The 21,325-nt window shown below is 38.5% G+C and overlaps 1 protein-coding gene across 3 annotated transcripts in view; it reads right to left on the bottom strand.

The window, feature by feature from the left end:
* PCCA (propionyl-CoA carboxylase subunit alpha) overlaps positions 1 to 21,325 on the bottom strand; it is a 263,973-nt gene that overhangs the window by 32,501 nt on the left and 210,147 nt on the right. For all 3 annotated transcript variants that reach the window (XM_065740814.1, XM_065740812.1, XM_065740815.1), the window contains exon 21: positions 19,659 to 19,712. In XM_065740814.1, coding sequence (XP_065596886.1) covers positions 19,659 to 19,712 — 54 coding nt within the window. The remainder of the gene's footprint in view (positions 1 to 19,658; positions 19,713 to 21,325) is intronic.

Here is a 21,325-nt window from a genome sequence, read left to right as displayed (position 1 = left end):
ATTTACCCACACACCTGGCATATCTTCATGATTCTGGAAAGTGCTTACCAAAGTTAGCACCTCACATTTATATCCACATTAAATTGCACTTGCATCTTTGAAAATCTGGCACTGATGTGCAGTATAGAAGGGAACTGCTTTGAAATGTTCACTACCAACCATCAGAGCCTGAGAAATCCTCGGCTGAAAGCCTGGGAAATAATCAGAAGTGAACTGAAACTCCCACTGAGTCAACATGCATGCCTGCATAATAAAGATGTCATCAACGAACAACAGACAAATCCGCATCAAAAAAATATCTTGATAATTCTTCACTGAGAGAAATAATTTACCCCAAGTTGGAGACCGTGGAGAAATCTAAACTATCAATATCCTATTTCCTGAAAGATGGAAGAAGTGACAGATCACTTCTGAAACTCCATTCACAGAAATATGACTCAAAGTTCCTTTTTTTTTTTTTTAATCTAAGGAGGAGATCCAGCCTTTATGTGCGTGAAATAAGACTGAGCATTAAGTAGGCTCAATTTCTCCATTTGTTCTGCCTTCTACTTTCAGGTGCAACCTGGCATGTGCATAAATGATAATCAAGCACTAAGCATCTTAAATCATTTTCTTCCCCCATCTCTAAAATACTTGTTCATCTGACTGCCACGGAAGAATCACAGAATGACAGAATAGTAGGGGTTGGAAGGGACCTCTAGAGATCATCTAGTCCAGCCCTCAAAAACAGAATGCATTTCTAATGTGAATCATGTTCTTGCTTTTCACGTTCCACACATACGGTAACATCTATGAGCACTTTTTAAAACATGTATAACAAGGTTTGGTTTTTGTTTTGTTTTGTTTTTAATCAATGTTCTCCTCACACAAACAGTATATCTAGCCTCCAAGAAAATGCTCTCTTGGTATTGAAGTATTCTAGATGTCCCCTATCTGGTCTCACTAACTAGCCTTAAATTACCTGTATTATGCACAAAACTGGATTTATACTTGACAGCAACACACTCACACAGTGGCTTAGCCAATAGGATAAGTTGGAATTTTTTACACTCGTTCAATTCCAAGGTAATGACTTTTGATGAACAAATTTAGTTCTTTAATGATTTTTCTTGCCATTGGAGTGCATTAAAAACACCTGCAGTCACGTTGAAGTGCGTTAAAAATGCCTCCAGTCATGTTATGGCCTCTACCGTAAGGAAGAAGTGTCAAGAAGCTGGGTAAATTATACCTGTAAAATTTCTACCAGTGACTATCACTGAACTTCTGGAGAACTTGAAGAAGGATTATTTTCTGTTGGGGAAAAGCAGAGGGTAAGTTCATAACTTGCTGGAGATTCTATAGGCTGTTAAACAACAGTACAGAGACAACTCTGAACATTAAGCATTATAAATGCTCTCTTGGAAGAGGATTTTTTGATCACTCATAATTTAGTCAATTATGGATTCTTAATTCAATACAAATTAATGAGAAACACAGCAGATAAACAGATGAGTGTGTCCTAGTTCCCTCTGACAATGAGCTCACTCAAACTGGTTCTGAGTATAAGCAAAAACTATAGCTATCTTCAATTAAATTTTTATGATGTATCAAAACTGAAATGTCTATACAGGTCAGCTTTTAAAAGCATGTCAGTATTTTCAGTGCTCTTTAAGTCCCTTTTTAAGTGCTTTCAAAGATAATGAGAGGCTGAAGTAAACAGCTTACTTTAGCACTCTCCTTACTAAGGGCAACAAGGTGTAACCAGTAGCCTGAAACCACTCTTCTGAATGGACAGCTTCAGTGGTTCCATTTTCAAACCTTGCAAAAGGCCTAGGAAGTTATTTGGAGAAATTGATGGTTTACCTTGAGTGACCTCAGGCAGAAGAATTACTCTATCGATTTGTTTCACTTCAAAATTCACTAAGACTGTAAGTCGAGGGGAGAAGGAGATGGTTGCTGGCTCTCCCTCCCCCATGACTCTTCCTATCTAAAGATTCTTCAGCAGATAGCCCTCTTGCTACTTTTCCAGCCATGTGTTGGAACAGCCATCAAGAGGAACAGTGATTTACTAAGCTCACAATACTGCATTCTTCACCAGCACACATTCTGTGCATCTTCAATACAACAGTTGTATGTGTCCTCAGGCGTTTAAACTTTAAACCAAGTTTTGCTCATCCCTCCAGCTTCTCTGCAATGCTTGCTGAACCATCTGCAAAGCCAAGGCACACTTAGTAACTGCAGTCTGGAGCTGCACTGTGAAGGAGGTGAGTATTCTGTGAAAATCAGAGAGTAAACTGGGGACTGGACACTTAATACAGTAGTTACTGAAATTTTATTCACACTTTTAGCTTTGTTGGCCATATGAATTACTCTCCTAGTAATGTAAGCAGAATATGGGCCTTAACATACATATACCTCTGCAAAACACTTTCAAGTGTATGGAAAAAGGAGCTCTGAAATAGAAAAAAACAGCTCATTAAATCATTTTCAGAGACCATTTATATCAGCTAGTACCATCTTCAAGATTCATAATAGCATGATTCTATTAATTCTCATAAAGCCCGATTTTGCATTTAGGCAGTCAACGTGATTTTAAGAGCCAATATCTCAACCTGAAAGTCAGCAAAATATAAAATAGCATCAGTAGAATATTAAAATCTCCTACTGAGATAAATAGAAATATGAAGGCTCAGAGAGAGCCAAATAGATTAGAGCTCACTTCCTACTCATTATGTGCTTTCAGCTACCACAGTACAGTTTTATGATTTGATGGGGTAAAAATATATAATTTTTAGCTATTTTCCAGTCTGACTTTCTAAGGCTGCTCCTCCCTTTAAAAAAGGCATAGTATTATTAGCCACAAAATAAAGCTACAGCTACACAATCAGTTCTGTTCAACGATGCCCACGTTGCTGCACTATATATTCTTTTCTCAAAACAAGTCTTGGGAGGAACACTAAAACCTGGGGGGGGGGGGAGAAAGAGTGGGGAGAGGGAAGGGGAAATTGTTCTTTGGCATCCTCCTTAATTCAGAACTTATTTGGAGTTAAGAACGAAGTCAAATGTCATATTGGTAATTAAACTTTGACTCCTCAAGGAGCAATATTAAGGTAGAGCAAGTCCCAGAGCAGCACTGCCCAGCCCTGCTTGTGGGGCCAGTTCCAGTGCTAAACAGCACGTTGCTGACCGACACAGGAAATCCCTCTCCTGTTCCTTGAGTTGAACTGAAGGGCTGGCATAAAGAAAATGTCCCAAGTATTAACAGCAACAAAAACTACAGGCTCAAAGCCAAATTTCCAAGGCTTTCAGTGCCTAACTTGTACTGGCTTTAGCGGGACTAAGTCACCTCTGAAAATCTGGCCTTCAGTTTTCACTTCTTAAGCCACTCCAGATCTTGCAGCTCTGTCAGGATGTAGAAACAATTACATTTCACAGCTTTGAATACAACCATCTATTTTGGAAACCGTACAAAACACTGTGCTTTTTTAACATAATGTTTCCTTGTCCAATAAAACATACTGGAATTTTATATACTTGGTATTTAGAGGTCTCAGTCATTTTATTTAGATTGAGGCCAGAAGTTTGCAGTATGTTAAAACCACTGACGTCCAAATAAACTCTGCATTCTTCCCTTGGGTGGGAGAAGTGTTAAATGCTTTGACAAAAATAATACAATTTCAGCTTTACTGAAGACTAATGTAATTGCTTCCGAACAAAACCACTGCCTAAAGATTGTTAACCACCAAAGAAATAACATAGGTGCTATGGTGCATATAAAAATCACCAATTAGCATTTGAAGTGTCCATTTCCCATATATCTCTCAGGTAAATTCAGCAAAAAAGATAACAGCTTGGCTTGTAAAGGAATCCAGCATAATGAAACACACTGAAAACGAGAAAACCAAATCCTCATTTTGATTCATAAGGCAGATGTGCATACACTTGAGCTAACAAAATTGACCCCAGAATATCTTAATTAAAATGAACACAGGCAGCTGTAATACCTGAACACAGGTAGTGGCTGTATCTGTTAATGCCAGGCCATCTCATGAGATGATGCTCACGCTGCACCACCTCTTCTGAGCAGGAACTACAAGCCCTCTCCTCACTCACACTCATGCCTAATCTGTCTCTTGCACTGCTTCCAACTGCTTGAGGTCAAAGTACAAGGACTGAAACTGACAAAAAGGCCTCAGACAAAACTTTATCCCCAGCTCCTATTAAGGCTGCGGAAGAGAACAGAAAGAAGAGCTTAGGGTTGGTCTAATCATCAGGTGGTGGCTGACCAACCAAGATGCTGGTTTTCTCTGTGGAACTTGCCTCTCTGGTTTACACCAGACAGTTCTTTTCCCTTTAGCAAGTCTTGCTATTATTGCACAGTGAGATTATAAAAGGGATCTGCACTGAAAATGCAACAGATTAGCTCTTCAAATACTGCATTTTCCCCACTGGAAGACAGTTTGTGAGCTAGCATGCTAACCTTACTCATGGTATGATGTACAGTGGAAATCATGTTGTCTTTCAACAGCACAGTGCTTTCTTCCTACAAGGCAGCATCCATCCATTCCCCAGTGAGTTCCTTCTGCAGTCACCTCTCAGACCTTACCAGCTCACACACTTCCAAAATCACTCCATAAGAGAAAAGCCCACCTCCATTTAAGCACTGCTTGGCTATTTTCAGGAAATTTGTTCCTGACTCAGGCTAATCCTTCCTGGCTAGTCATCTTCCCTTTCCTTCCCAACTCACTATTATCCTTTAATTGTTGATTTTATCCCTTATATCCCAAGCCATCAGGACTCCCTCCCCACTCCTGCACAGGTTCAGTACGAATCCCTGAGAACACCTGGTCATCCCTACATCAGCTGGGTGGGTACACAGGGTACATAGGGGGATATTTCATTTTGTCTAAAACTGAAGGAGGTAGTTTTGGCTTACAGAAGACAAAGTTTTACTCTTCTTTACATAGGGGACAAAATTAAAGAATTTACTGCTGCTTACATAAGCTAATAATGATTCATGGTTTGAATACCCTTGCCCAGCTTTAACCTCAGACACGTAAGTTGTTTGGGGATGGAACTCCATAAATGAAAAGTAGCTGCATTTGCTTTCATCTTGCTTCTGGAACTCAAGCAAAAATGCCAGCTGATGAATGGCCATTTGTAACACAGATGTTAATGCAATACTAAATGAGACAATCACCAGTGCAGTTTGCAAGGCTCCCTGTGATGTACACTCATCAGGCAACACTGAGACCAGCACTAGCCTAAGCTGGCTTTGATTGTGCTACCAATACATGTTTTGTCATTAACTGAATGTCACAACAATCACATCCCCCCAAACGGCTCAGGAAATATAAATCATCTTTAATGTAAATGCTAGTAACATACAAAGGGAATATTCCAGATGCTTTCACAGGTAAGTTTGCAACCTGTACTTGCAAGGTGAAGCACCCACCACTGCTGAACCTGTGAAGAAGCTGCCCAGAATATTAAAAAGTACACTTTAAGCTATCATTTGGCTTGGTTCTCAACACATTCCAGGAACCCCATAAACAAAGACAACATGTGCAATGTTAACTTTCTCTTTTATGCTGACAGCTTTTTTCTCCCGTATAATGACCTTCCTGCACAGTGTGTGTTACCATAAAAAGAAACAGAGCACAGTAAAATTAGAGGAACTGCTTAATATCAAAACGTTTTATCTGAGGAAGACACCACCGCCAGTGTAAATATAAAAAGCACAAGAATTAAAAAGTATTTGTTTTGCTGTCTCCTCTTTAAGCTTAGATTGTTCAAACAAACCTGGCTAGAGTTTTCAGTTACTCTGCATTAGATGGTCCTTCCAAAGGCTGAAACGGTATTCCAGAGAATGCGAACTTGGCTCCAATTTCAGACAATTTTCATCTTCTTTCAACAAAGAGAAAACTATCTGAATGCTTTGTCCGTAGCTAAGAATTTGGATATGAAAGCCAGAGCAGTAAACAAGTCACCAAAATGGGCCACCACTGCACACGCTGCAGTGTGTGCTTGTTTGCAGAAAACTTCTTTGGCCTGAAGGACACTGCTCTGTTTTACAAGCAGAATGTTAATGTGAAATTTTTGTTAGGGATTATCTCTCTCATCTGAGTACAAAAGAAAAGCCACTTGCATTTTGATAGACAGAGCCCAAGTTCACTATTTTGTTTGTACAAAGAAAAGTATAAAAAGAAAGATAAAACAAAAACCTCACAGCTAGTCAGCTTGGTAAATATTCCAACAAACTGAATTTTTTACACTTTTATTTGAACTACTACACAGAGCCAACTACACTTATTCATCTTGCTATCAGCATTCCCTGAAAGAAAATACGAACATTAAAAACATTACTGTCTTGTACCAAATGCACACAAGCTCCCATCATGGGATCTACCACAACACTCAGGCAAGGCTAACCACAGCTCCCTAGAATTTTTGTCTTTTGTACCAAGGGGGCATTCACAAACACGGTAACTGCTGTGGCTGCCTAGCAGCTAAGGAAGATACTGTCCTCATCCAAAAGAGTTTCAGTTTTTAGTAAATGTAGTGAATTCTTAAAAGAACAGCACTAAGAGAAAGCTGACACCAGCTCCAGTGTGGAGCTTCTTGCTCTGTGAAGTACTACACATGAGCACTGAGCCATAGCTCAGAGATGCCAGGGAGACATCTCTAAGCTTGCCAGTAAAGCTCCCTTGCTGGCCAGAAACCCAAGGGAAGGAAATGAGAGTGATTATGTACAGCTGAGCAAGCACAGCATCGACACTCCTAAATCAGAGATATGGTGTTCACTGCTGGTGTTCTGGGGTAAAAATGTTTACCATCTGTGTTACTCTCTCTTTGTTACGAACACTAATGGAACCTTCAAACATAAAAGCATGGGGGTGGGCAACAAAAACACAATTAAGTCCAAGTACTTTAAGATCACTTTTAGCTGTGTATTACATAAGAAAAATATCAACTCTAAATAAAAACCGAATCAAACGCAAAACAGAGCAGTTTCAGGATGAGCTCTGGAGGGCTGCAGAGAGTTGGAGCCTGGAGGTCTCGTACTGAGCTAGCAGGCACAGACTGGTCTTTTAGCTACTGAGAAGTGGCTCTCATTTGGACACGAGAGCAAGGTATAATGCAACCCTTTCTCAACAGCTGCCAGGCCTTTAAGCCCCATCCTTACACCAAGCATGCCTGTGGCTGTGAGTTCCCAGCAAGCAGCTGTGTTGGTAGAAAGCTCTTCTGCAGGGGAACTTCAGCGCTGCTCACCTCCCTCTGCAGAGCGGTTACAACGTCCTAGAGAGTGAGATTGCTTGTACTGAAACAAAACACACTGTTCTGCCTACAACCTGTGCGAAGAGCTCACTCTGCTTCCTTCAAGCCGGAGGAACAGAGCTGATGCTCACACTGGCCCAGATTCCCCCACTTCCATTCACCACAGCTAACTATTGGGGCATCTGTTCCCATCCCAAGGTGCACCTAAATTCTCTGGCAACCTGTGGTCAGTGCTCTGTGGCCAACTGCTCAGCCTGGGACATGCACACAGCACCGGCACAAGACAATGCAATACCATCTGTCAGCATGAACAATGCTTTTTCAGATGAGGCATTTCAGATGAGACAGTACGTCCTTCGTCTTGCTTAATCCAGTTCCAGCGTACTTCTGTTCAGTAAACTGAACCATAAAAAGAGACAGGAATTAAAAAACCAGCAGTGGAAATGCAGTTCATTTTATCTGCAGCTGGAGGGGCTCCCCAGTAATCTCACAATGCTGAGCATTGTTTGGGGAGCAACTTGTGCCACCTGCAACGTGACAAAAACTGAAACACCAGATGGGTTTTAAAATGCTTTTGGAGGTGGGACAGCGTTGGACGAGCTACCTCAGAGTTGGCCCCAGTTCACCAGAGGGACCCACAGAGAGTGGGTCATTGCATGGTGTGCTTGTGAGAACTCCCTTCTGAAATCCAGGGAACTTTTGGTTCCTTCTGCCTCTCAAGAAGTGCCCTAGGATCAGAGTTTAAAGAAAAGGAGAAGTGTAAAAGACATTGTTTGCCATAAGGAGAGCTGCTTCTAGAGCGGAGCAAATAACAATGTAGGGAAATCTGCATGGAAATGAGCCAGTAATCCTAGTAATAAAAGAAAACCTCTGTAACTAAATGAGGAAAGAACAAGCCACTGACCAATCAGATCAGGCAGAGAAATTAATCAGATGGCTTTGATGCTATTTTTCCACTTCTTACCTTCTCTGTGAACCCTCATGTTATTGAGGCATGAACCTAAGAGATTCTCTGAGCTATGCACTTTTTTTCCTTTGAAGATTTATCTACCATCCAAAGGAAAAGTGATAACCTTACACACATCCACAGAAAACATGCACTTACTTTTAACATTTAACATTATCATGCATTTACAAAGAAAAAAGAAAAAGATGCGGATCCCCTTTGGCTGACACTTTGCCTCTGACTTTGTTTCCTGCACACCCTAGAGATGTTCCTATTAAAATTTTTATTCCTTCAGGGTGAAGGAAGACCATTTGAGAGCCCAGCTCATCTCTGGAGATAATCTCTTCTTAACCTGCTCTACAGCTTCCATCCTTTCAGCAAGATTTTGATGGGTTAAGAGGCACCAACCTGCCACAGCTCTCTTGTGTCTCAAAGCATTACAATACTACCAGTGCATTCTGCTGTGTGCTTATGTTTCCATCACAAATGTGCAGCCTTCTTCAGATTAGACATGGAACTTCTGACCTTTCCTCACCTGGATGGATATTCCTGAGAGCAGTCACTCAAGCTGCTGTAAGGATCGATTATTCTCTTTTGCACACCAGTGCTACTGCAAACCTGAAACTGCTTGTCCTTATTCTGTCTACATTGCCTCTGTATCACTGCCCTGTAATGCCTTAGGGGACACCTCAGAGATATTCAAAAGCCAACTGGACACAGCCCTGATCACCCTGCTCTTGTCAACCTTGCTTTGAATGGGTGGTGCCCTTCCAGTCTCAAACACTGACGCACCAAGATGCTTCTCTGGCCTCTCCAAGAGCATGAGCACATTTGTACAGTTAATTCATGAGTAACATTGCATTTCTATTTAGCTATTTAAGTTAGGAAATAGTATTGTTCAGGATTCTAATCTTGCCTGCAATATAGTAGGAAAAATACTAAGCATGGATAAACGCTGCCCCTTTTGCATCCTGAGATGCTGTTCAACTTCCCCAACATAATGTTTGATTTACAGGAAGCACTAGTACAGTTTGTGCTTCACAAAAGCCACCACTTCATATGTCATAAAGCAGAATATGCTTCATATATTCATTCCACCTTCAAATACTCCTTTTCTGCATCACTATGTCAAAAAACAGGCTGTGAGACAGATAACTTCCAGGATGTAGCTGTGATCTCCCTGATGCTGTGTCCAGATCTGGCTTTGGTACAGTGACTGAACTGGGTTGTTCCCCATGCTGAGTATGTGTTAATGTTAACAGTGGCCTTGGAACTCAGAAGATTAAGGGAGAAAAAACAAGAACAACAAAATAACACAAAACCCTCCTTAAAAAACAAGGAACGCCCAAAGACTTGTAACGGAACACTAATGTAAGTAGTTTAAAACTCAAACATCTTTGTTTTCCCTCATATGAAGACTGACATCAAAGAAAGCGAGTTGGTTGTGAGGCCATTTCAGGAGAAATTACTCTGAAGCAAAGAGAAGGAGCTAGCAGTGGAAACACAGGAGATCACCACACCTTTCCTACCCACAAGACTTTGGGGCACGATGGAATATTCCCATGTCTCACTCAGCTCTGCTGTCACACACGCTGAAGCTCCTTGGCACAGGGGCATTTTGTTTTCACTGTTCTTACAATAGTGCGGGCCTTTCCTTTTCATCTGCATCACCCTGACCTCTCTTTTTTCCCTCCCTCCCCCCAATCAAACAATTATCATCAGATGCAGGAAGAACCTTGTTGTGGTTCTGCTGCTCATAACACAATTTGCTATGCTAATACTTCCCGTGCACCCTGCCAACATGGCACCTCTCCAAGACACAAGAGTTGTGTTTGGGAGATGGTCACACAAGCATGATACTTCCTACTACTACTGCTCTGCCCTTCACCTTCTTTTGCCTCACTATGGGCAAGAGAAATAAATATCAAAATGGCACAAGTGAAATGAAGATGTATGCTGCCTGTTGGTATCAGTGTGTACGTAGTAGTGTGGGTTGCTGTTCTTCAGAAAGGCTTAAGATTTTATGTAATTTTCAGTGTACTTGGCACAGAGGAGAATTTCTGTGAACCTTCAGTCCCATTAAAAGTGATCTAAACTGTCTCTACTTGGTATATTCAGTTCCCTTGTTGCTTAGCTATAAACTGAAATGAACACTGGGAAAAATATGCAGAGCTACAAAATACCTATTGAGGACTAATATTTTATTTTACAAGCACTGACTAAACTGTACCCCTGTACTATCAGATACATAACAGAAGCAAAGGATGTCTTTATCTCATAATAAACAAGAGACCCTGGTGTTCCAGCTGTAGACACATTAAGTCCAGCTATACAACTTGTGATGCATGTCACTTTTTCTGTAGTGTATTACCCTCGTGCTTCTACTAAATGCTGCTTACACAACATGAAAGTTAATATCAGATTAACAGTAGCAACTCCCTTCTCAACACATCTATCTCTAGCAAAAATAGACAACTATTCATAACAACCCTGACACAGGAAACTCTCTGGAGAAACGACCTAAGAACAGGGGAAGGAGACAAATATGGCAGGAAAAAATCAGAGAAAAGATGACTAGAAAGAACTGATGAAATACCAAAATGAAGGAGATTTGGGTGTAGCATAAAATAAAGTAATATAAGCTTTTGTGATGAAGACAGGTGAATTGAACTTCATGTGTAAAGCAATAAATTCTGCCAAAAGAGACAACAGAGAAGAGCAGAAGCAGATAATTTCAAAGACAATATGGTTGAATACATTCTGGATTTCATGACAGGTATCCAGAAAGAGGAAATTAAACCAATTTTAGTTATGCTAAGAGATAAAAGGCAATAGTTTCAGTAGTGGGAACAAAACAGTGTGGAACATAAGGAAAAGACAACTCATTGCATGATGGTGGCATCTACAGTCCCATACCAGCATCCTAACTGCTTCAAAGTGTATTATTGCAGTGTGTTAAATTTGACCTCTGATATGGCCTCAAAGTTGACCTTTTCCCTCAGTGATGGTCCGATCAGTAAAAAAAAATTTATCTCAGACAGCCAAAATGTAACAGAACAGAAAAAAAAAGGAAGAAGAAAAAAAAGAACCAAAACCAGTTATTACATCAGTTTGTGAATTTAATTACACACCCTACTGTTTACTCATCTTTTGTCATGTATTCCGGTGCTTTAACAATGGGAAAACAAAATTGACAAAGACAATTTACAGGAATCTCTTTATTTGAACTTAGGATGCAACACACAATAATTATGAGCAGCGTGTGGCAATATTTTCTCTATTTAGGACAGGAAGTGAAAAATACCAAACACATCTAAAATTGCATTAGGGATTTATGTAGACAGAAGGTAATTAAACAAAGTGGACTTTGGCCAAGCTCTCAGAATGTGAAGCAATCTTGGAACCTTGTGGAAATTACCATGGGATCTTCAGTGATAAGTGGGTGAAATCTCTGTTTAAATTATTAAACATAAAGAAAAGAAAAAGAAAAAAAAAAGAAGAGAAAGAAAGAAGAGAAGAGAAGAGAAGAGAAGAGAAGAGAAAGAAGAGAAGAAGAAGAGAAGAGAAGAGAAGAGAAGAGAAGAGAAGAGAAGAGAAGAGAAGAGAAGAGAAGAGAAGAGAAGAGAAGAGAAGAGAAGAGAAGAGAAGAGAAGAGAAGAGAAGAGAAGAGAAGAGAAGAAAAGAAAAGAAAAGAAAAGAAAAGAAAAGAAAAGAAAAGAAAAGAAAAGAAAAGAAAAGAAAAGAAAAGAAAAGAAAAGAAAAGAAAAGAAAAGAAAAGAAAAGAAAAGAAAAGAAAAGAAAAGAAAAGAAAAGAAAGAAAACAAAAGAAAAGCCTACACCTTTTCTAACAGCACATTGCTCCTTTGGTACACAGATTGACAGCACCAGCGTACTCCAAAATTCAAGGGCACGAATGGAAAAAACAAAAACAAATGAACAAGTAACAGCAACAAAACACAAGCACGGGCATTTAAAAACAGAGCAGGAGTAGACACTTTGAGTGCTTTACATGCACAGAATCACTTGCTTCCCCCTCTAATTTATTTCAGATTAATAAGAGATCCTTTATCTTAGGTCAGTGCTATGACAATGGAAGCATGCCAATGTAACCTTCATTTTCTTAATTAGCATTTAACAAGAAGTTTGTCCTCCTCTAGAAATATTTCTTTCCATAAGGAAGAATAACCTTGAACAGAAGACAAAACTAAACCGAGAGGAGAAAAATGAAACCAAAGCTCCGATATATTTACATAGCTTTAAAATATATTTGTTTACATACCCTTAAAGTTTAAATAAAATAGATCTGAATAAAAAATGACTTCATTTGCCAGAAGCAAGCACAGCACTGTATCTGTATGCATAACTACTCTAGGGAAAACCAGCCACAAAGAATGTCCCTCTTTTACACATGCTTCCTACCATGGACCATGTGGTCCTGTAACTCATTGTTTACCCAGACTGGAAACAAAAATGCCACTAAAAAGCAATCACGAGCCAGATGGCCAGTTTCACTAATCTGACCCTATTTCTTCCAAGTAAATCTAGTCAACTGTTACAACACCAATGCCCCAAATAATCCACCATTCCTATAATACTTAGATTTGCATATTTAGGTTAGAAATGCCGAACATATCTGCATTAAGATTTTCCCCAGTAAAACAATGTTCTGTCATAAAGTCGATCATGGAGACTACTGCAGTTCTTGAGCACACACTGACAGCCTACATGGAAGCACACACAGAAAACGTTCTGATTAAAGCCCACCTCTATAGCTGCAACGCATTTGGAAGTTTCCTTTTACTCTACTTAAAGCCGTATGTAAAGAGTGACAAATGCAAAGATTCTCTGTAGCCACCCCCATGATAACAGATGACAAGATGCAGCACAAGCTTCATCTCTTGCTAATTAAACGAATCAATTAAGAGACTATTGTTGCAACTGTGGAACTGCTGTTCTATAGCAGCAATAACAACCCCACAGGGAGGTCTTTTACTACATTAAAATGCTGTCCTCCACAACTCCATTTGATATTATTAGAAACAGTTATTTGTGTCTTGCTGTCATATTAGTAGCAAAGGCAAATTATGGAAATATGCAGACCAGAATGGTCCCAGTATGAGATCAGGTTTGGTTTTCAGCCTCGGAGGGAACAATTGCTGAAATTCCGAAGTTCCCTAAAGTTCTTTAATGGAACTGATAAATCTATCAGCGCAGCATCCATTTAGATTCTAGGTAAGGGTCACATATTTGCATACTTTCCTGCTAAGCTGATACAATTCAACTAGATAAATTATCATATTAAGTTTACCCTCCTGAGTTAAACTGATGGAGTTCAAAATTGTTTTCGATGGTTGTCATTAATCGCTGTTACATCCTAAATGCTCACTTTGAAATCTAATTGTGCTGGTGTACCAAGGGTCACATTAACAGCATTTTTAATGTTAAATCTTTGTTAAACATGCTTATTTTTCTGATATTACCACTGAAGCCTGGAAGACTAATGAGAAACAATTATATCTGTTATCAATAAAAACTTAATTTAAAATTTACATTCAGAGATTTAAATTAGCTTTACTAACTTCATCATGCCTTTCTTTCATTAAGGTCCCCGGTTAAGCTTCAAAGTCATATAAATTAATACCTCCTAAACAGTTCTTGGGTATATGCCAAGGTGTCAGCTATCAAAAAGCTTTATAAAAACATGGGCTACACATGTTTGTCAGTAGACGTCTTCAGAAGAAAGCATTACGTCTTCACTATGATTTAACAGTCTTCACACAGTTTAAAAAACAAACAAACACTTCTTTTGTCAGACAAAGCAACTAATAAATTTATTGTAACATTGGTAAATCGCTTGAGTTATACTCGGATAACCTGTCAACTTGTGTTACCAGAAGTTACAAACAGGTTTATCAGCCAAGTTCAGTTCCTGTCCTTAAAGCATTGCCAGGATGATTAAGAAAGAAAATTGTCAAAGGATGACTGGAAAAATTAGAAACCTGTATTTTTCCATTTGCTTGTTTCTCAGGGATATGGTGAGGCATAAGGTGCATAATTTATTATATGCAAAGAATACTAAACTACAGACAGCACACACACTGCACAATTCACTCACATGAACGACATCCTAGGGAATTCTCACCTACTTATGATGTGATCACACATTTCCTCTCCAAATTAAAACTCTAATTGAAAACAGAAGAAAAGCCAAGATTAAAAATGAACAAATAAAATGAAAAATGTTTAGAACCTCAACGTAATAGGCCCACTTCTAGTCATTCTGAAACCTAGGACTGCATCTGTATTGAGACATACAGTGTCCAAGTGACCGAAACACGTAGAAACTTCTAATTCAAGTCATGGAAGCAAAAATCAGAAATAAATCCAAGTGCTTTTTTATTTCTCCTTCCCATGAAATCCAAAGGAGGAATCCCAAAACAACCTAAGTTATCTTATGACACATTTGGTAACACTGGTATTTCTAAATCTTTCACGTCCTTTTGAGAATTTGCTTCCAACTGACAACTCTGTCATATCCGCTATAATTTATGCTTTAAATATATCAATATATAACAACTAAAATGAGAAGGGCACGTGTAGCTGTATCATCCACATTACATAAGCTGGAATAATTCTCAGTTCCCAGACCTAGAGATGAATCTAAGTACCACCTAAGCTGAATCCATGCTTGCTGCATGAAATACAAACTTTCTGCAGAGCACTGCAGAAGTTTGCAGCCAGTGTCAGGATTCTTGCTGTCCGCGTTCAAAAGGAAATTTCAGAATTTAATGCTTCCAGAAGCATCTACCCATTTTTACTAGTGACACCTTCTGCACTGTTGTAATTTCCTGACAATAGCTCTATTAGAGTGGTCCACAGTAGCTCTGAAGCTAGCTGGAAGGACAAAAAACTACACTACAGTAGAATTCCCTTTAAATGAACATGGAACTTGATTGTAAGGAACAGGAAAAGTAAGAATTTATTTTTTTTTAAGACATCAGCTTGCAAAATAAACACCTATTGAATTGAATTATATTTATTTTCTTGTGGTTAATATTCCACACATTCCAATAGATACAAACTTTGCAACCGCTGCAGGCTTTCAATCAATATTTGAAAGTACACATAAATCCTCGGTGTCTAAAGTCTCCAAAATGTCATGCACACAAAGAAAACAGAAAGAAAGGAAATGTGTTAGGAACTGCAATGATTTGCAAGGCTGAAAGAAGTAGGTTGTTAAACATTTGTCATTGTGAACTAAATCAGACTTACGCAGTCAAAGCTTCCCATCTTTACTGCCATTTAATGGGACTCAGTAAGAATGGAAAGAGAAAGAAGAAAGAAGGAAGCTGTCTAAAAGCTGATGAGATTATATAAAGACTGAAAGTTCCAGAACAATATGTAAGCCTCAATAATGGGACATAGAAGATGGCAGGTTATTGTTGAAGCAAAAGCAACAAGTCATAGTAGTGAGGAGAGGGGGAAAGGGAATCAGCAATGAGAAGTAACTAAACAGTAGCTTCTAGGTAACCCTAGAAACATAAATGATGAATGTGCAATAACCCAGGAAGGAAAGGCAAACAATTTGAGGAATGCCTGAACGTAAAGCTCACCATTTCTTTATGGGCAACATACCTAACCTTGACTGTTTATGAAGCATCCTTCTGCCAACTTATCTGGAAGCAGTTAATGCACAATCAAAAAAAAAATCATTAATATTGAATGATTATTATTGTATTGCATGCTGACAGTGCTAAAAAGTACAGACAGACTCAGACTAATTTTCCAAAATAAAAAGCTCTCAAATTGAAGTCACAGATCCAGCAGGAGTTAGGGGTGGGGTAAATCACTAAATATTAAATAGCAGGTCCAGAAAATGGCAAGCACGGTATTAACAGGTTGATATTAAATATATGATTGCAAAAGTTTCCAAAGCAAAACTTCAGACACAGCGGAAAAAAAAACACAAAAAACATCAGGGATGAGACTGAAGCAATGGATAAACCTCCAGTGAGAAGGCTAGACCAAGAAAAGGTGCTACAGAACTCAGAAGTATCTAAAAATGGCATGATCACTGGGCCAGAACAGTTAAGACTGTCAAATAACATCGTACTGGGGGACATGTTTTAGTGAGGAAAATAATGGTGGTAGGTGAATGGTTGGACTGGATGTTCTTGGAGGTCTTTTCCAACCTTGGTGATTCTATGAACATGTTAAGAAACACGACTAACATCTGTCATACATATGTTCTTTCACTGTTCCCTCACAGGAATGCTGTAACTCCACACTGGTGCTCTGATGTTAGAGAACAGAAGGTAAAAATAATAAGAATAAGAAGAAGAAAAAGAAATAAATTCCATAGCAGAGGATATTGACAGGCTTGCAACCTTTCACCACGGGGATTTATCACTATCTGGGACTCTTTTGATGGAAGTGTTCCACTGGGTCACCAGAACATTGCTGTCAAGCATGGTCTTCAGCCCAAAGCTGACGCTGAAGTGATGTATGTGATGAAGCCAGGCCACTCACTACCTGAGCACAACTGAGTGTTTTTTTAAAATTCTGCACAGAGGAAATGACATACACTCTAGAATAAATTTAACGTTTTCATAAAAATATCCAGTTTTCTGTATCCTTGAAGCTTTCTTTTTGTTAAAGGCTGCCTGCCCCTATTTTTTCATTGTGGAAGTCCAGCTGACAGAGGCATGAGTAATCAGAAAAAGATCAGTAGAACAGCAGAAATATGCTGCCACACTAACACAAACATTTGCCCTACTGTCAATGTTTGACCTGTGCTTTGCGGCAGAATTCATATTAAACTGTTATTTTTTCGGCAGCAGTGTAGGGTATTTTTTTTTCTTTCACCTAGCATCCACAACGATGCTTCTAATATACAAATGTTTCACTTCTCCACAGAGTGTCAGCTGGCTTCCCAATGCTTGTGTTTCATCAAAAACCAGTAGCAGAACTGTTTCTATAGCTCAATGTCAAAAAATCAAACAAAATCATTTATCTAAGATGACATTCTCTTGACCTACCAAAGAGCTGTGCTCCTGATCTGCTGGTGCATACACTAAGTAACACCACACCAGCACCATCAAAATTTGTCCCGTCACAAAAGTAACTCAATGCTTACAGCTATCCCTAGTGTTTCCCACTATGAAAAAAACTGACTAGAGCAATAATTTTATAAATGGTTTACTATGTGGATGGTAATGCATTATGATAATAACAAGAAATCAGAGTTACTTGTCTCTAAATATTCCTTTCTCTATCTTGACTGCACTTTTTTGTTAGTAATGTTTAGAGAGAAATATATAACGGAGAGCCCAAAACATAGTTTGAAAACCTCTGTCTGAGATGATATTCTTTTATTTGATGGAATATTTACATTTGTGCATAAGTACACAAATACATGCAGGTACACATAGATTGGGTAGATATATATGTGTGGGCAATTTGTGGAGGTTCCCATTGTAAAGAAAACCATTACTTCCCAACCATCACAAAAGCCAAGAGGTTTATGTTGAAACCAGAAGAGTGAAAGGATCTCAAAGGAGCAAAGGACAAATTGTATAAAGGAAAGGAACTTAAGGGGATGGAGAAGGAAAAGGAGTAGGCAAGAAGAACTGATACAAACTCAGGTGCAGACTCTAGCTTGGATTCTGTGAGAAAATTGCTATCAGAGCAAAACCTGGGAAACACTTCATTACTACACAACTTTCCTGCCCACTGAAGTTTTCTCTTTGGGTATGATCAGCAGGACATGCACATAATTTGTATTAAATCAGAAATGTTGGACAAAGTAGTACAAAGTGCGATTTTTTTTAGTCCTCTTTAAGAATTTTAGTTATACACTTGATTTCACAAAATAAGAAGGATCCAATGTGACAAGCTAGGCAGTAAGATGTAATAAATACTATAGTCAGTTAACTGTTTCATCATTACTTTCATAAAGTCAGAAGCAAACCAAAACTGCACTCTCTTTTGTCCTTTTCTTTCCTGTTGCACAAGGCCCAGTACAAAAGTTATAGCCCATAAGTAGAACTCTAGGTCACTTTTTAACACATGAATACAAAATGTTTTTACACCTCACTTAACCACACATTTTATTTTTAATGTCACTCACAAATGTCTTTTCAGAATTTTCCCAGTGCTACAGCAGTACACTGTACCTGGGCTTTCAAGTACACTCTTTTCAATATCATCTTATGAAGCTGCATTATGTTTATATCTTATCTACTTGGAGTAGATATTTTCTTCTCACCCAAGACTACCAGATCAGTCAGTCAGCAACAATCTTGTGTATGCAGGATGCAGCTCCAGAGCTGAAGTATCATTACAAATACAGTACTGCAGAGCAAAACTTAACTTTTATGTTTTATTTATAAGTGATGCTCTGCTTGATATTGAATAAGACATAAATAAGTGTATGTGTATGCATATAGGTACTAAAAAAAGCAAAAAAAAAACCCAAAAAAACATTAGAAGCACTCTTCATCTCTATAAAACACACAAGTACAGATACTGTCTTGTGTTTATGCTTGCAATACTGTATCTCCCCAAAAATGGTTTCATAGGACTTGTAGAAGAGTCAATCACAAGTAGAATGAAAGCATTATCACATTCCACCCTAACCTGGATTTGTTCAGAACTTCTAGTGCATGAAGGTATCAGGACTAACTTTTAAGGGGAAAATTTCATCCCTCAGCTTTTCACTGTTAGAATCACTACTGGGAAACCTGTTGGCAGTAATCAGGATATCTTACTTTAGAGGACACTTTGATTTTATTTAATTTGTAGAACCTCCCTTAGGTGCATAAGGAACTTGAAAAAAACATGCAAATTATATAACTGCTTCAATCTCATATATGTTTATAATGATCCATTACCTAATATATTTCTTTTTCTTCCCATATAACAGCAAGTGAGAAATCTTTTTTATTGAGGAAATTTTGCCAAATGGTGTACTCTCATCAGAAAAAAAATAAAATAGGAGCACATTTGCTTAGAGTGAGAAAAGGACATAGCACTTTGCATCACTACATAGTCTTTGTATAAGACAGTTATTGTCATGTCTTTGGGATGTGAGGGTGCATGGTATAGTAAAGCAACAGAGGTCAGAAGGAGTGGATATGAATCCAGATATGGACCAAACATGAGTATCATGCAATAAGCTTACAAGTCTATATCCAGCTACATTTAAATCCATCCTAAGTGAAACAGAGGCAGACTTGAATAAACTGAAATGTGCAGTGTAGATACTGTGCAGCATTTCTTAGAAGATATCTTTTAAAATTTGCCTAAATTCAGGTGTTAAGCATAGCATGTTTACACATAATGCCAACCTTCATCAATGCAAACTTAAATGTGTTGCCAGTGCACTTCAGTTATCTTCTGTTTACATGATATTCTTCTATCAATGTAACTCTTGACAATAGTTACGTGTACTTACCACTGTGCCTAGAAATTGAATGCTTGTATTTCCAGATGCATCCCGAGAAAGCCGCTGGGAAAGAAAAAAAGAAAAACACAAAAACAAACGTTGTAAAAACTCACTGGAAGATCCTCAAAAATTTGAAACAATTCTATTTTGAGTTCTACCACTGTAAAGTAACAAAAACTGAGTACAAAAAACTACCCATAAAACAGACAAAACATAACCATTTCCTTCACGATTTTCAGTAACAAGTCTAATTCATACTTCAGATCTTGTTTTTGTTTCAGTCAACTCAATAAAATTTACTTTGAAGAGCTATGAAAACAAATATGATCAAGTACAATGCAGAACAACTCAGACTTGCAGAGAGATGAATGTAATGGCTTCTGTCATCTCTAAGTTTCCGACTCTGTGTTCTTGGTGTCCACGTGTAGCATTATATTTATTATCTCCCAATGAGAAACTTTTTACTCTCTTTTTAAAATGCAAACTTACGAAATGAAGAAAAAATGACCTTATAAAATGCCTAGTTACATACTATGGCTCAGGAGCTGGTTAAAGTTATTAAACAGTCTTCAAATCTTAAAGCCAGTCAGCCACGAGACAACGGAAAGAAAACTTCACTGATTCAACACTTTACTGATTCTCTCATTGCAATTACTGTACATAGGGACCCAAAATCATAGCCTTAGTTGTGGAAGGGAGACCAAATGCTTACACAATGACATGCGTATGTCCAAAAACAGACTGATAAGGTGGTTATTAAATGCCATCAAGAAGCCACACTGAGATCTTCAGCATTTCACAGACCACAAACCTTAGCAATAGGGCTGCAAATCTTGAGTCTGGTACCCTAAGTAGAGCCAAACATTCTTAAGTCGCTCAGAAATGAAGCAAATCTAACCCACCCTTAAAATATTCCAATTGCAGAGATTTTACAGCCTCCCTGTGTAGTTCTCAGCATCTTCATCATCCTGTGCTGCAACAGCAGAACATTATTTCTTCTTTTCTTCATCACAGACAGGAAATGCTGATTATACTCTATTCTTTTACACCTACTTTTACAGGTGGGCAAAGAGCCATTATCATGACTCCCTCTAGTCTTGTCTTGACTAAGCAAGAAAATGCTCCACCTAAGCAGGTTCAACAGCAATAAATTAAACTCTAGTCCATTTTTAATAATGGTGCAAGTTCCTCAGCTATACTTTATGAAGTAGTAATTACTATGGCCAAAACATGCTTAGTTTTTGACTTAACAGGTCACACACCGACACTGCAATCTGTACAATCATATGAAAACAAAGGATGATCTGCCACAGCCTGACATATTTCAACAATAATGATTAATGGAATGGAAAATATGGGAAATAAAATTTCATACAAAACCTGACGTTTACTTTTATAAAGGAAACAGGAATATACACTTTTCCCACAGTCTAGGATAAACACAATCAGGTTTTGGAAACCACAAAGAAGAACAAAGTGCCGGCTGCCTACAATGAATGAACCTCATGCCAAAACAAACAAGTCCCAATCACTTGATAAGCTGTCAGAAAATGGCAAGCCGAAAAAAATTAAAGGATTTAATTTCTTTTTTTCCTGGAATGCCCTCCAAGCTCGTTAGAGTTCTGTCACTTATTGTGCTACCCTTTTGTCCACTTTCAAGGGTCATTAGAGACCTT

The sequence above is a fragment of the Cyrtonyx montezumae genome, unplaced genomic scaffold (genome assembly GCF_038088225.1).
Source record: "Cyrtonyx montezumae isolate F1298 unplaced genomic scaffold, pur_monq_1.0 scaffold_3, whole genome shotgun sequence".
Lineage (NCBI taxonomy): Eukaryota > Metazoa > Chordata > Aves > Galliformes > Odontophoridae > Cyrtonyx > Cyrtonyx montezumae.
The sequence above is the reverse complement of the archived record's forward strand: the minus strand, read 5'-3'. Positions and strand labels throughout refer to the sequence as shown.